This window comes from Amblyomma mixtum, chromosome 2, assembly GCF_055824585.1.
Source record: "Amblyomma mixtum isolate Tamu chromosome 2, ASM5582458v1, whole genome shotgun sequence".
Classification (NCBI taxonomy): domain Eukaryota; kingdom Metazoa; phylum Arthropoda; class Arachnida; order Ixodida; family Ixodidae; genus Amblyomma; species Amblyomma mixtum.
Genome location: NC_143013.1, coordinates 219,602,208 through 219,615,579, shown reverse-complemented (window position 1 = coordinate 219,615,579; position 13,372 = coordinate 219,602,208). Strand labels below are relative to the sequence as shown.

At 49.3% G+C, this 13,372-nt stretch overlaps 1 protein-coding gene across 1 annotated transcript; it reads right to left on the bottom strand.

Annotated features, from left to right (window-relative positions):
• LOC149362618 (uncharacterized) lies at nucleotides 1-7,015 on the bottom strand. The gene is made up of 6 exons (XM_089569772.1): nucleotides 6,326-7,015; nucleotides 5,983-6,218; nucleotides 5,413-5,593; nucleotides 3,271-3,408; nucleotides 2,683-2,792; nucleotides 1-1,110 (listed from the first exon to the last, which is right to left on the bottom strand). The coding sequence occupies exons 1-6, from the start codon at nucleotides 6,414-6,416 to the stop codon at nucleotides 880-882; spliced, it is 987 nt and encodes a 328-aa protein (XP_089425898.1). The 5' UTR covers nucleotides 6,417-7,015; the 3' UTR covers nucleotides 1-879.
• Between the last annotated feature and the right edge of the window lie 6,357 nt (nucleotides 7,016-13,372).

The window sequence follows — 13,372 nt, the reverse complement described above, 5'->3', positions numbered from 1 at the left end:
AAGCCGCGGTGATCCGCGATAAACACGCGCTTGCGGCGAACGTCAAACGATGACGCATAGCGCGCGGCAGCGTGCGCCTGTTCTGGGCAAGCGCGCCTTTATACCCCTCGTTTCAAATGCGCGCTGCGCACGGCTGCGGCGAAAGGTCAAACGTTGGCGAGGACGAGAAGCGCTGGCGCACATGCGCAGTAGCCTGCGCCGTGCGTGACCTAACTCGTGCTCCGACACACGCCGGCTCACGCGAAGCGCGGTGTTGACTAGCGTAGTGAAGCTTTTTGCTTCAAAAGGGAATAGAACAGACTAAAATTTTGGACGGCAGATTACACGGAGGCTAATGAGATTGAAACGACAAATAAAAGGAAGGGATGGGTTGAAAAAGGGAATAGAACAGAGTGAAATTTAGGGCAGGTTGCACGCAGGCTAATGAGATTGAAACGAGAAATAAGGGAATGGGGTTGAAAAAGGGAATAGAACAGAGTAATATTTTGGAGGACAGATTGCACGGAGGCTAATGAGATTGAAACGAAAAGAAGGTAAGGAGGTTGAAAAAAGGGAATAGAACAGAGTGAAATTTAACAGTACAGAAAGCAGATTCCACGGAGGCTAATGAGATTGAAACGGAAAAAAGAAGAGGGGGGGGGGGGAGGGGGTACAAAGGCGGGTCTAGGCAGAAATAACAGGAAACAGAGCAAAAAAACTATACCGAGGTGAGAGTGAAGAGGTATGTAGCATGAGGACGGAGATTGGAGAAGATACCAGGCGTTTGAGGGGAGCACGAATAAGGAAGTAAAAAGGAGGAAACGTTAGAGGTCCATGAAGAAAGGAAAGGGAAGCCAGGAAAAGGGAGACGCGGCAGGTGAGGCGGGGTCGGCGTGGTCACTAGGACTCGGCGGGGGCCGCGGGCTCGTCCTCCTTGCTGCGTATCGAGTTGGCCAGCGGGTTCTTGAAGGGCTGCTCGTTCTGCGACCTCTGCGAGGAGCTCTCGTCCGCGTCGCCGGCGCCCTTCTCCTCGTCTTCCTCGTCTTCGGTGGCGCTGTCGTCGGCCGGCCCTTCGGGAGTGGATGCGTCGCTGGCTGCAGCCGGGGCGCCCCAGCGGTCGTCCTGCAGCGCCTGCGTGGTTGGTTGGTTAAGAGCTGAAAGAGTGGCAACCGAGGATTGCTTTCGGCCGCCTGCGATTTGCTCTGATGTGCAGCGTCACTCCACCTCAAGTGGCTCGCACTGTAGTGAAAGCTACGAGCGCAGAGGCGACGGCTATTAAAGCACACAGCTTTAATAGCTGTTAAAAGACACCACGCACACCAGGCTCGTGGGAAGATCTATTGCACAACCCAGACACAGAAGTCCAAAGAAGCATCGTCAATCAAGCTTTGGCCGCCACCGAGACCCCTGCAGGAGTTTACATCCAAAGCCTAGCGAGAGGGAAGAGGACAAAGTCCTGCGACCCTCAGATTGATTGACTCTGAAATAAAAGTTGTTCCATTCATAGCCCACATTGCGTCGAGGTCAGAATGTATGCCATTCAACGCAACATGGGGCAAACTCGTTTTCATACGCACGCTTATAAAGCAACAGCTGCTGTGGTTACCCTTCAAATATGCAAACAATTGTCCCAACAAAGATTTCAGACAAGCCCGGGTCCTAAGAGCATGCTTACGTACAACAGCACCGACGGCACAACAAGTGGTACCGACGATGATTGATGGTCTCACTGGGGCAGGAACAGGAAAAGTAACAATTATCAGAATGCTTTGCTCGACGTAATTTTTTTGAACCAGTAGACGTGCTCAGAATCAGACACGATCGTAGGAACTACGAGGTGGAGGCCAAGAAGGCATGTCTGCATTAAAATGGCGGACGATGCAAGGAGGCAGGGAGGGGCAGCAGGGTCGCAAATTTAGCGGAAAGCAGCCACGACCGGTGAAGAGATTTTCGTCCAAATTGCAGCTCATTGTTCAAGGATCGCTCTGGCGACTGGCGTTCAACTGCTGAGCACGAGTCCGCCGATACGATGCCGGCCTCAGCTTTTCCGGAATGAAAGCGCGTTATCAAATGGGGTATTCCAATCAGCGATCCGCAGCGGATGTCGTAATCCGCAAAGGATTAGCTTTTTCATGAGACGAAACTCAAAGATAAGCTTTAACAACGGCATATTTTTTGTCACGGAAGAATTCAGTGCGGCGATCCTTAAAGTGGGCGGAGCTTCACTGGGGACTTGAGCCGTGTTCGACTAGAAGGAGTCTAGGGACCATATACCGTCGCGGTCCAATCAGAACTCTAGGGTCCGAATCCAAATCGCCCATTGAAACACGCTCTTCGGTTTCGCAGAGCTGACTACGGATCGCCGGCCGAAATACGACATCAGAAAGTTCATAGCGGTCGCATCGCAGCGGACAAGTACGGGCATTTTGTTCCCTAGGGCTGCTACACGCGCTTCTCTGGGTGTGCACTATTCCCGCGAAACATTGTTTGCTGTTGGTGGTCTTCGTTGCTTGCCGTCGCCACAACTTGATAATGGAAATGGTGCTGTCAAATAAGATCCAAAGCTCGTCCATTTGGTGCTGTCGCAGTAAACGTAACGCGCCACTGTAGCCCTTACAGGCTGTCAGCTCTGCGATCAACCACGAGGGGGTCGCCAGGTTTTCCCCGCAGAAACACGCATCGCATATTGACCGTCTAACTTACCTTCTGCTTGGAGAGCGCCGACCGGATGCAGCAAATCAGCACGATGCACCACGTGACGAACAAGTCGGCCAGGCCCAGGATGATCAGGACCAACGAGCTGAGCGGCATCACTGAGAAAAAGACATGAGTATAGGATCAAAATGGCCAGCTATGTTCTTCGTGTCCTGCTCATGCACGGCCAATGGGATTTTTAAAAAACGGGCCCGAAGAAAACAGTGGGTTCCTAGGTACACCGTACTGGACGACTTCGGATTTACTTTGGCCACCGGGGGTTCTCTAACAGGCACCGAGATCTCAGCACACGGAGGTGTGAAAATCTGGAGCCAGATTCTACTTGCGAGTGAGTCCTGTTACTGGCTTCTACGCAAGCTCCACGCGCAAAACAACCTTCCACAACGGCCACTGCACTGCGCGCTGCGACCACTCTGAATCTTCGTTGTCGTCTTACTTTTCACGCTTGTGTTCACGCTTATCTCAGTGCACCGTGTGTAATTAGTGAGAAACGAATATCGTCACCTGATCGTCTGGAACCCAAGTATCAAGCGCATGCTACGACGCACAGACGGCAATATTATTCTTTTGACTCACGGCACATGGAGTTGCCAAACTTGGCCTCGTCGCTGTTGTCGCCGCAGTTGTTGACGTTGTCGCATCGGTAGCCCTTGTAGATGCAGCGGCCGCCGGACGCACACTGAAATTCCTCTGGTCCACAGGAGCCGTCTTGCGCTGCGGCCAGCCATTCATGATTGCATTCTATCAGCATCGACACAAAAGTAGACAGCAGGCATATTTCACCGTCCGAAGGAACGAAGTGACGGTTACAAGGCCTATGTTGAGAGGTCAGTCCATTATTCCAAGACCACTCAGATGGCACGCATTAACAATACAATACAATACATCTTTATTTTTCAGAAGACAACTGGATGGTCTCTTGGGCTAAAAGCTACACAAAAGCTTGACGAGGCCCAAGAGACCAATACAAGGCAGCAGCGTAAAGAATAGAAACATAATAGATGAATAGTACATAGGAAGACAGTAATAGGGTAATAATAAAACAGTTACTACCCCAAATACCACCCCAAAAACAGTTAACCTACCCCAAATACCAGTTCATCACTCTTTAAATTACATTGCACTCCTGAATTTAGTTGTCTCCGGAAGTATTGAGGCGGGCTACCAATTTTTTTTTTTTAGGAAAGCCAACCACTTTTCTTTTGTCTCGTGCTAAGGTTTCTACAGTACATCTCAGTAAAGTACATAAACTTCCCGCACATTTCAAAGAAATTACAGCGAAAGCTGTAATGCGGTGACATATGGGGCAGACCTGGCTCACATGACATCGCAGAAAACGTTATCGAGAACACTCATTCACCGGCCCGCCTGAACTTTGTCTGGCTAGCATGTGAAGGCGGTAGTTTCTGGTCACGACATATTATGCATCCGGCGACGCCGTTCGCACCGCAGTCACTTTAAGTCACTGTGCTCTTACTTGGATGAAATCGACCGACGCGTCCCCTTTCAATTCTTTTATGCCTCTCAATCCCTTCCCTCTTTTCTTCTTTTCTGTTCCTTTCTGCTCTATGGCGTACTCTGTCAAAAAAAAAATTCCCACCAAAGCTGTCGCAACAAGAACAGCACTCATTATTTGCTCTTGCGGTCTGGTATATGGAATATATGGTATATGGTGGTGGTGGTGAAAACATTTGATAAAATAGAGTTTGGGAGCCACAGAGTGGCCCCGCTACATGGTCGGCGTCCCTAGTCCGCGACACCGCATGGCGAGGCCCCGTCTCTCGCCCGTTTCACCAGAGCCCTTTGGGACTCAAGCGAGGAGCAGTTGAGGAGGGCAGTCTCCCATGCCTCTCTGGAAGGGGTAGGGGAAGGGGGGGGGGGGGGGGGGGTTTGAGTACATGCCCACACCATGTGGAAGATATCACAGTTCTACCCACAGTGCGGGCATCGCCCATATGTGTTAGGATCGTAATGTTTTATGATTGCAGGACAGAGTAGAGTACAGACTTTGTCAAAAGTTTGGAGCCCAGGGGGTTTGCTTCTGAGCCACACTGTGTGGTTCGTAATGCATCTCGAGCGCTACAAATTTCCTGAAGGTAAGATAACTTCTGTTCCTGCCTCTTCCAATGGGTAGGGCTGCCACGAATGCTTCAGGGGTCCCACTACAAGGCTTAGAAGCAAACCGCCTGGGCTCTAAACATTTGACAAAGACTACCTGTCTGCAGGCGCCTTAAAGTTCGCTCCTCCATCTTACTCAACCCATTTTCAGGGGCCGGGTAAAGGCGGTGGTTGTCGCTATAATCCGTTATTATTTCCCAGAATCGCAGCAGCGGCTGGTTAGTCTCCGGGCCAGAAGAGCTGGGATGAGGAGCCCGGTGAATAAGTGCTCGGGCAGCCGCGTCAGCGTCCTCATTACCTCGTAAGCCCTGGTGGCCAGGAGCCCAAATGATTCTTTTCGGTGTCGGATCAGTGGCAGTCCGTCTTAGAATGGTATATGGAAGCTCCTATCGGGAAAACAAAGACGCCGTGGTTGAGGTCTGTAGATTAATTCCGACCACCTGGGGTTTTCAGCGCGTGCCGACATCTCACAGTACGCAGGCATTTCTGCATTGCGACCCCTTGGCAATGCAGCTGCCATGGTCAGGATTTGGTTCCATGCGGCCGCGTGCTATGGGCGGACGTGGCTCAGCCCAATATGACGTTGGAGCGGCCACTCACATTCTGTGTAGCTGGTGGCGACCATGGCGAGGATGTGGTCGTCGAAGAAGTGCGTCAGGGGAGTCTTGGAGAAGAGCTTCAGCTGCAGCGAGTGCGTCGTGGTGAAGTGGTGGTTGTCTTCTTTCGTGATCCACCCGCACCGCTCGTCCTTGTCGGAGCCGAAGTTGAACTTTGTGATGACCTGCGAGCAGCAGCGCCGATAGAGGTCAGCGCTACACAGGGAAAAGAGTAGGCACCAATGGAGTGCCATTTTGCGCAGTTAGTGTCAGGCCTCTGCTGGCTTGCAGCTTACCAGCAAAGCAAACAATCAGCAATTTTGCATTCAGAGGAACGCGCTCAAACCGAACTGGCTTCAAGATCGAAAGTATGCGACAAAACGAGGATGTAACTGGGACTGCGACTTTCACACAACCTGAGTCTTCATCCAACCAGGAAGCGGCAAACATGCCTTTTGGGAGTCGGAACGTGACAGAGCCGACCTGTCGACGTCATCTGCGTCGAAAGCACTACGCGGACAGGGACATGACTGAGCGATGGCTTTGCATCATCCTTCGCACACAAAGACGGTACCGAGATGTAGTCGATGCAGGACTCGTTGAGCACGCCCCTGCGCAGGTTCATCTCGACCACGGAGACGATGAGGCCCGAGCTGCCCGGCGCCGAGAACTCGAAGCTGCAGCCGTTCTCGCCCGTGGCGCGGAGGTCGCGCAGCTGCTTCGCCGTCAGGATGCCCGCCGACTGGGGCGCCGACGTGTCGTTCAGGCTCTGCTTGTGGTCCTTGCTGTCGCAGTGGTCGTTCAGGGACACTGCGCACGCAGAGACGGCGCAGAGTGCGAATAGGGCTCAAAGGGTTGCAAGGTTGTCCATCGCGCTATGTTGCGCACCATAGACGCAGACCTGTCGAGACACTCACCTATTTTGTACAGCTCCGGGTCGTTGGGAATGATGACGGCGTCTACAGCGGTGACGGCCACAACGGTTGCGGTGCACAGCCACGCCAACATGTCTTCTCAGAACGCCAGAGAAACTGCAAATGCGCGAGCCAGGCGCTCGCTCGGGGTCACGGGGATCAGCGCTCGAGCACATCCTCTTTCTTCTTCCCTGGAATCTCATGAATGCCCCGCGCGTAAAATAAATGAACGTTCCTAATAGTTTTTAGCCTATCTGTTACGCAGCCAGAACTTTTCTTCGGATGAGTCTTCGTAATCGCCCCTTTGCACCATAAGCCTTTAGGCGTAATGAACCTAATTGCTAGGAAGAGAATGTCTTAGGTGAATTTCCAGCCATGTCGACGCATATCCAAGTAACTCGTTGCCGCGTTCTACAAAAAAATAATAAATAAATAAAAGGAACGAAAAGACAGTTCTGGTGCGACTTTCCGAGGTTGTTCAACCGCAAAATATTTTCATGGCGCCACTGTGCGCGACTTCGACAACCGACTGTGAGCCTCAGACTAATAAAAAAGCTTTCAAATTGCGCTCGTTCCATTCGTATCGATGCGAGACAGACAACTACTTTATTGGAACACCAAGTCTGTTGTCGAAGCCAGGACAGCTCTTAGCAGAGTTCCCACACAGACACACACTCTCCCCTAGCTCACCCTTATACCCCCTTGTTCTCCATTCCTGCCTGCGCCCTATGCCCACAAGCCTTCGTCTCTTCCCTCCACATCTTCTCCCTATGCCCGGGGGACTCTTCCCCGCGGGGCCCAGAAAACCTCAATACCTGGGAGGACTAGGAGACCCTGCTGCGCTCGGAGGATCACTCCGGCAGTGCAGACCATCGCCACCGGCCGGGCTGCCAATGTTATGAACCTTAGGAGCATAAACACTAGAGTGCAGTGCGGTCGTGTGGGGACCCAGGGGCGTGCCCCGAATTCCTTAAATAAATTTTTCCCTCTCTCTTGACATGTGCAGTGTAGCTGCAGGGCAGCGCAGTTAACCAGTTCGCCCGCGAAATATGGCGATTTCGTGATAAGATTTGAGACAGGAAATGGGTCAGTATAGTAGAGATGTAAAATGTCAGAAAATTTTGGAATCGCTCGAAAAAAACGTTTTTTTTTATTTTTCATGAAGAATTGGACATTTTCAAAACAATGGAAAAACATTGTACCACATAGGTGAGTACCGGTAAGCTGTATCTTCTCGATACTCACCCATGGGGCAATAACGTGGAGACTAAAGAAGAGGGTTCAGCTTAATGACAGCGCAGCGTGCTATGGAAAGAAAAATTATAAATGTAACATTAACAAACAGGAAGAGGGCAGAGTTAGTGTGGGAACAAACGCGCGTTAATGACGTCCTAGTCGAATCAAGGGGAAGAAGTGGGCTTGGGCAGGGCATGTTATGCGAAGGCAAGACAACCGCTGGTCCTTAAGGGTAACGGAGTGGATTCCAAGAGAATGCATGCGTAGCAGGGGGCGGCAGAAAGTTAGGTGCGCGGATGAGATTAAGGCGGGAATACGGAGGCCGCAAGTGGCAAAGGACAGGGTTAATTGGAGAGACATGGGAGAGGCCTTTGTACTGCAGTGGACGTAGTCAAGCAGATGATGATGATGATAAATAATGCTCCGAGGTTCAGGCAAGTCTGCAGATATAAATGTCATATTTGTGAAACGAACTTCTTGTTCTATTGCAGCGAGAAACGGAATATGAAAACTGACCTGTAAGTCAGCCCATAAAGGATTCGGAATCATTGTCCCTGGATGCGGCACTTCACGCAGCAGCGTGGTTTAAAGCTGTGACCACAGATAGGTTCGACTGTATATGCACAAATTTTCGAACGCGTTCTCCTGTAAGCCTGTTGCGAAGCCTTGCATGGACATTTCCAAAACGTGACCAGTTTCGTACGCAGATGGCTGATGATGTTGGTATCTGCAGTAGTCGGCAAGCCAGGGGAGTCAGCGGCACTGACGATTACAATTGCTCTCCAATCGGTCAAGCGAAAAAATAATCCCAGAAGAGCTAGCAGTCATAAAACCTTGAAATTCTATGAAGAATTTCTCTTTTTTTTTTCTCATTTCTCCTCGGGTGTAATAAGAAACAAAAAAAAAACAATTTTCCCCAGAAATTTCAGTGTTTTTTTTTTCAGGCCTTCACATCTCTAGTGAGGACGGTTGCTCAAGATAATCAGCCGAGGTTGGCCGGGGCTGTCCTGGATGTAGTAGAGTTGGAAAATTGGGGGATGGAGAGAAAGGAATCTCCCGACTCTTGGCCGATCCGCCAGTGTGGGTATGTGCCATCTTTTCAAAGGTTAACAACAACAAAAACAACAATCACCGGCGAAGAAGAACGAGATCTTTGGGTCAAGAAATTTGGCTCTCCTCTGTAAAATCATTTTCAAGTTTCGTGTTTTTCGAGCGGACCGCATACATGGTAATGGCGGCGGGTTAGTGACCCTGATTTCTTAAAAACTGTGTAACCGGGCATGAATTAATAAAAAGGTTATGCTTCCTGACTGCGAGCTTTTAGCTGTTGATCTTACTTTACCGCACTGTGCCCCTGTCACAGTTGCTAACGTATATTATCCAGCAGGAGTAAGCAGAACAGATAATCTGGACAGCTTGCTTGGCAACTCTAATAAGGTCATTATTGCTGGAGACTTTAACTCACATTATGTTGTGTGGAATACCTACACTGACTCTCATGGTCAGATGTTATGGGCATGGATGTCGGCAAATACTGTGCGCTGCTGCAATTCTCGGGCCATAACTTTTATCCGTATAAATTCGAGTTCAGTTCTCGATTTCTCCTTGGCAGCAGGTGGGGTAGGTATAGGGGCATTGTCCACAGTTGACAGCGGTACGTCTAGTGACCACTTGCTAATTATTTTCACCATCTTGGTGCGCCCACTCCATGGTCAGGGTTCTGCCCGAAAGTTAGTTAATCCTGCAGCCTAAAAATCATATTTGCGCGCCTCCCTTACATATGATGTTTGTTACAACGGAAACGACAGGGCTCAGCGAGTATTTCATTCTGTTTTGAAGGCTGCAGAGAGTTCACAGTTGATTGTGCGGTCTGCTGTTAGTAATAAATCACCATCCCCATGGCGGAACGCTGCATGTGAAACAGGCTTCAGCCGTAGGAAAGCAGCATAGAAGAGCCTTTCGCATAACCAGAGCCTCATAATTGGGCCAACGATAAATTTTTCTCGGCCTCGTTTAAAAGAACAATAGCAAAAGCAAAGGATCACTACAATCAAAATTTGAATAAATATTTTTCAGCCCCAAACAATAGGAAGGCTTTGTACCGTTTTATGGGACGGAATGTCCACTCCTCAGCCATGCAGTCAACAAGCTCGGTTGTGCTGTCTCCCCATAAAGTGAAAGATGAGTTAGAGAGAATCGCACAAGGGCTCGCATTACGCTTTCAGGAGCAGCGCAGGGTGCCACTGTTCGACCCCTTCCCCTGCTCTGACTATGTGGTGGTTGACAAATCAGAACTACTAACTGTAGATTCTTTGATACAATCTTCGGCTCCGGGTTCGGACGGTGTTACGGTCGCTATGTTGAAAATCTTAGCTCAAGAGTTCACTCAGGACCTCCTCGATCTGGTCAACGCTTCACTGGAAGCTGCATGGCTGCCGCACTCCTGGAAGGTGGCGAAAATAGTATTACTCTTAAAATATTTAAAGAAAGGATTTCATCTTGATAACATTCGGCCGATAGCTCTAACATCCAATTTGGTAAAGATCGTGGAAAGAATTGTGCACAGCCGCCTATCAAAGCATGTTTCAGAAATCAACGCGTTGTGTCCAGCCCAGATTGGCTTTCGCCGCGGATGCTCAATTTGGTCTGTCCATGTTTATTTAGAGAGAGAGCAGAATCCGCCTTGCTATCCGAAACAACGAAGTATCAGCGTTAGTGACGCTTGACATTGCTAATGCATACGACAGTGTTGAACATTCTCTTCTTCTCACAAAATTCTCATTACTACACCCGCCATATTACGTTTATGCGTGGATCCGTGAATTTTTATCAGGAGGGCAGTTTTTTTTTGCACTGACGGCTCCTTCACTTCAGACACCTACGCCCAGACCACAGGTGTGCCACAAGGTCCTGTGCTTTCGCCACTTCTTTTCAATATTCTGATGTGTGACATTCCCATCCACCCTGACGTTACAGTTTGTTTATGCAGACGATACAGCCTTCTTTGCCTCGGCAACCGACATTCATGCTCTGTATCGTTGTCTTAGGCTTACCTCAATGCACTCGAGGTTTGGCTTAATAACATTAATCTGGTGTTAAATGTGCATAAAAGCAATGTGTTAGTTTTTCAATGCAACATGCCTTTATATATATCGTTACACTATCGCACGGATAACATACCGCAGGTGGAATCCTTCCAGTATCTAGGGGTAATTTATGACGCTAGTATGGACTGGCGGCCCCACATCAAGAATAACGTTGAGAAAGGAGAGCGTGCACTCGGTGGGCTACTTCGAATAATAGGAAATTTGGCATGCGCCACGACACGCTCCTACTCCTTTACAAAGCCTATGTCAGACCCATTTTGGAATTTGGCTGCATACTCTTTTCTGGGTCCGCCAAATACAAGCTTCGTCTGTCGCTGCTGTTAGAAAGGCGTGCACTGCGCCTCTGCCTTGGTCTCCCTCACTCAGTTTCCACCGCAGTTCTGTACCTAAAAGCTCGTATTCCAGACCTTAACCCTCTTTTCCAGCTATTAACTGTCAGGACTTTATTACGGGCATTTGAGTCTGCTTCTGGTGTGGCTACACCTATTTTTGTTCCCCACCCGGCTCTCTTTTTTAGTCATCATTGGCCAAGGTTCCGCCTCCCTCAAGTCGTTTTTACTCAAAATCTTTTATCGATCATTGCTGTAGATCTCAGTTTTGTATGTAGGGTAGGCTCTGCAACGTCCCTTGTGGATATTGCGTTTGATTATATTTTATCACCTAATGCAAAGCATCTGCCGTCCAGGGCACTAATTAGTCTCCTCTCAGAACACCTTGGCACTTTCTCCCACCCCGTGTGATTGCTACAGATGCGTCCGGGGGTGGCCAGAAGGCAGCGGTCCGCATTTTTTCTGAGGATCTCTCTTGGAGTTATTCCCTTCGAGTCCCGGATTACACTCCCATACTTCTAGCGGAGTTCATGGCTCTTGGGCTGGCTGCTTTAAAGATTCCCCCCAATGTCTCCCAGGTGATAGTCCTCTCAGGTTGCCTCTCTGTTTTGTTGGCGCTGGAGTCTCAACGGGGCGATCTAATGAGCCGCTCATTAAAGTGTTTCATTCCTGGATGGGTGAAAGAGGTGCGCTTCGTTTTAATCCCAGGTCACTACGGTATTTTTCAAAACGATGCAGCAGAATTCTTAGCAAAATCAGCTCTCAATGCACCGTTCCCCTGTAGCGTCCCTAATCTCATCCTTTGCGGAATGTCTCGCTTCCAGCGCTCTCAGTATATTACCACTCTGTGCAACGATTCCTTGCTCTCTACCGTTGACTACCAACATCTCACGCACCCATGGAAGGTTCGTGCATGTAAATCCCGGCAGTGTGAGGCAGCGATGACACTCGTGCGGTGCCGAATCCTCCGCTTAAATCTTTACTTATGCAGATGCGGGTTGAGTCCCTCAAACCTTTGCGCGCCTTGTGGAGAGATGGAAACATTGGAGCATTTCCTACTCTATTGCCGGAGGTTTGCGCTTCAGAGAAGGACATATCTACAAATTCCAGTTACTCGAATGGGACTCGCTTTGACGGTACCGCTTCTTCTCTCCTTCGGTGCTTGCGCCAGATGTTTCGCATTGCATCAACTTTGCGATTTCCTCCACAATTACATAGTTGCTACCGGCAGGATCCCTTGCTAATGGTATGCATAATTTTTCCGCATTGCAAAATCATTCAGCAGTTTTCTTGTATTCAGTTCTGTAATCTTTATGCCCGTTTATTTTTTCCAATTCTTTCATTTTCATTATTTTTTTAAATCTATAATTCCATCCTTAATTCCTCAGAATACTTACCCAGAGTTAAATCATTACCTTGGCAACCAAAGTTAATCCATTAGCTTGGTATTAATTTACCATCTTTGGGCTCTCCTCACTGAACCCTGGCCAATCCCCCGTCGTGGGTATGTGACATGCCACCAAGGCAACAACAAAAACGGGCTACGGGCTCAAGGTACGCGAGACTCGGTAAATTTCGGGAGAGAACTAGAGATGTTAGGCTCCTGCGAGGGCTGTTAGGGGACTCTCTTGCAGGAATTGTATACGATCGCCGCAGCGGTGGCCTCCTTGCACTAAAACATATTTCTATGAATTCCACACAGAAGCTCTCCCTGCTAAAACGTGGTTCCATGGGAAGAAAATATTTGCACCTTCTGTTGACTGTCGTCTGTGCAATGTACCTGAAACCATTTAACACTGTTTTATCAACTTCAAGGATGCGATTTTGTATACGGGACGTGCTACAAAGGACGCTAAAGAAGGACTTTGTTTTAAATTCCTACAGTGTACAGTGGTGAGCAGCCTTGTCTAGAGCGCTTGAGCAGTGCGACTTGGTAACAAAAACCGAAATTAGAGAGCAGCCCCTCATTACAGGGCAAAGTTTTCGTGCCTGCTTTGTTTACGAGGCTATCTGGCGCTACTTCCGTGCAAGCGTTGCAGCTGGACCCTAGAGGCTGCCACAAAATCTGGATTTGTTTGCAAGGAAGTGCACCGCCCGAGCGCTCTAGACAAGGCTGCTCACCACTGTACGTTGCCTTGTGACCACTCAAGCTGTTTACGAACCCTATTGGACTTCATAGCCTGTGGAGAACTGTGGACTACATTATGGGACTTCATAGCCTGTGGAAAACTCGCATATGTGAGACCGCAACGCTGACCCTCTTGTTTCACCCAGAAGTTTATGTATGTCTTATGGTTCATGGGGGCTTAACGTCCCAAAGCGACTCAGGCTATGAGGGATGCCGTAGTGAAGGGCTCCGGAATAATTTCGACCGCCTG

Bases quoted from the DNA above. Each gene is read 5' to 3' on its own strand.
- LOC149362618 (XM_089569772.1), bottom strand. From the start codon at position 6,416: ATGTTGGCGTGGCTGTGCACCGCAACCGTTGTGGCCGTCACCGCTGTA. The intron at 6,219-6,325 runs GTGAGTGTCTCG...CTGCGTGCGCAG, and splicing joins CCCGGAGCTGTACAAAATAG to TGTCCCTGAACGACCACTGC. The intron at 5,594-5,982 runs GTACCGTCTTTG...TGCTGCTCGCAG, and splicing joins CCTGCATCGACTACATCTCG to GTCATCACAAAGTTCAACTT.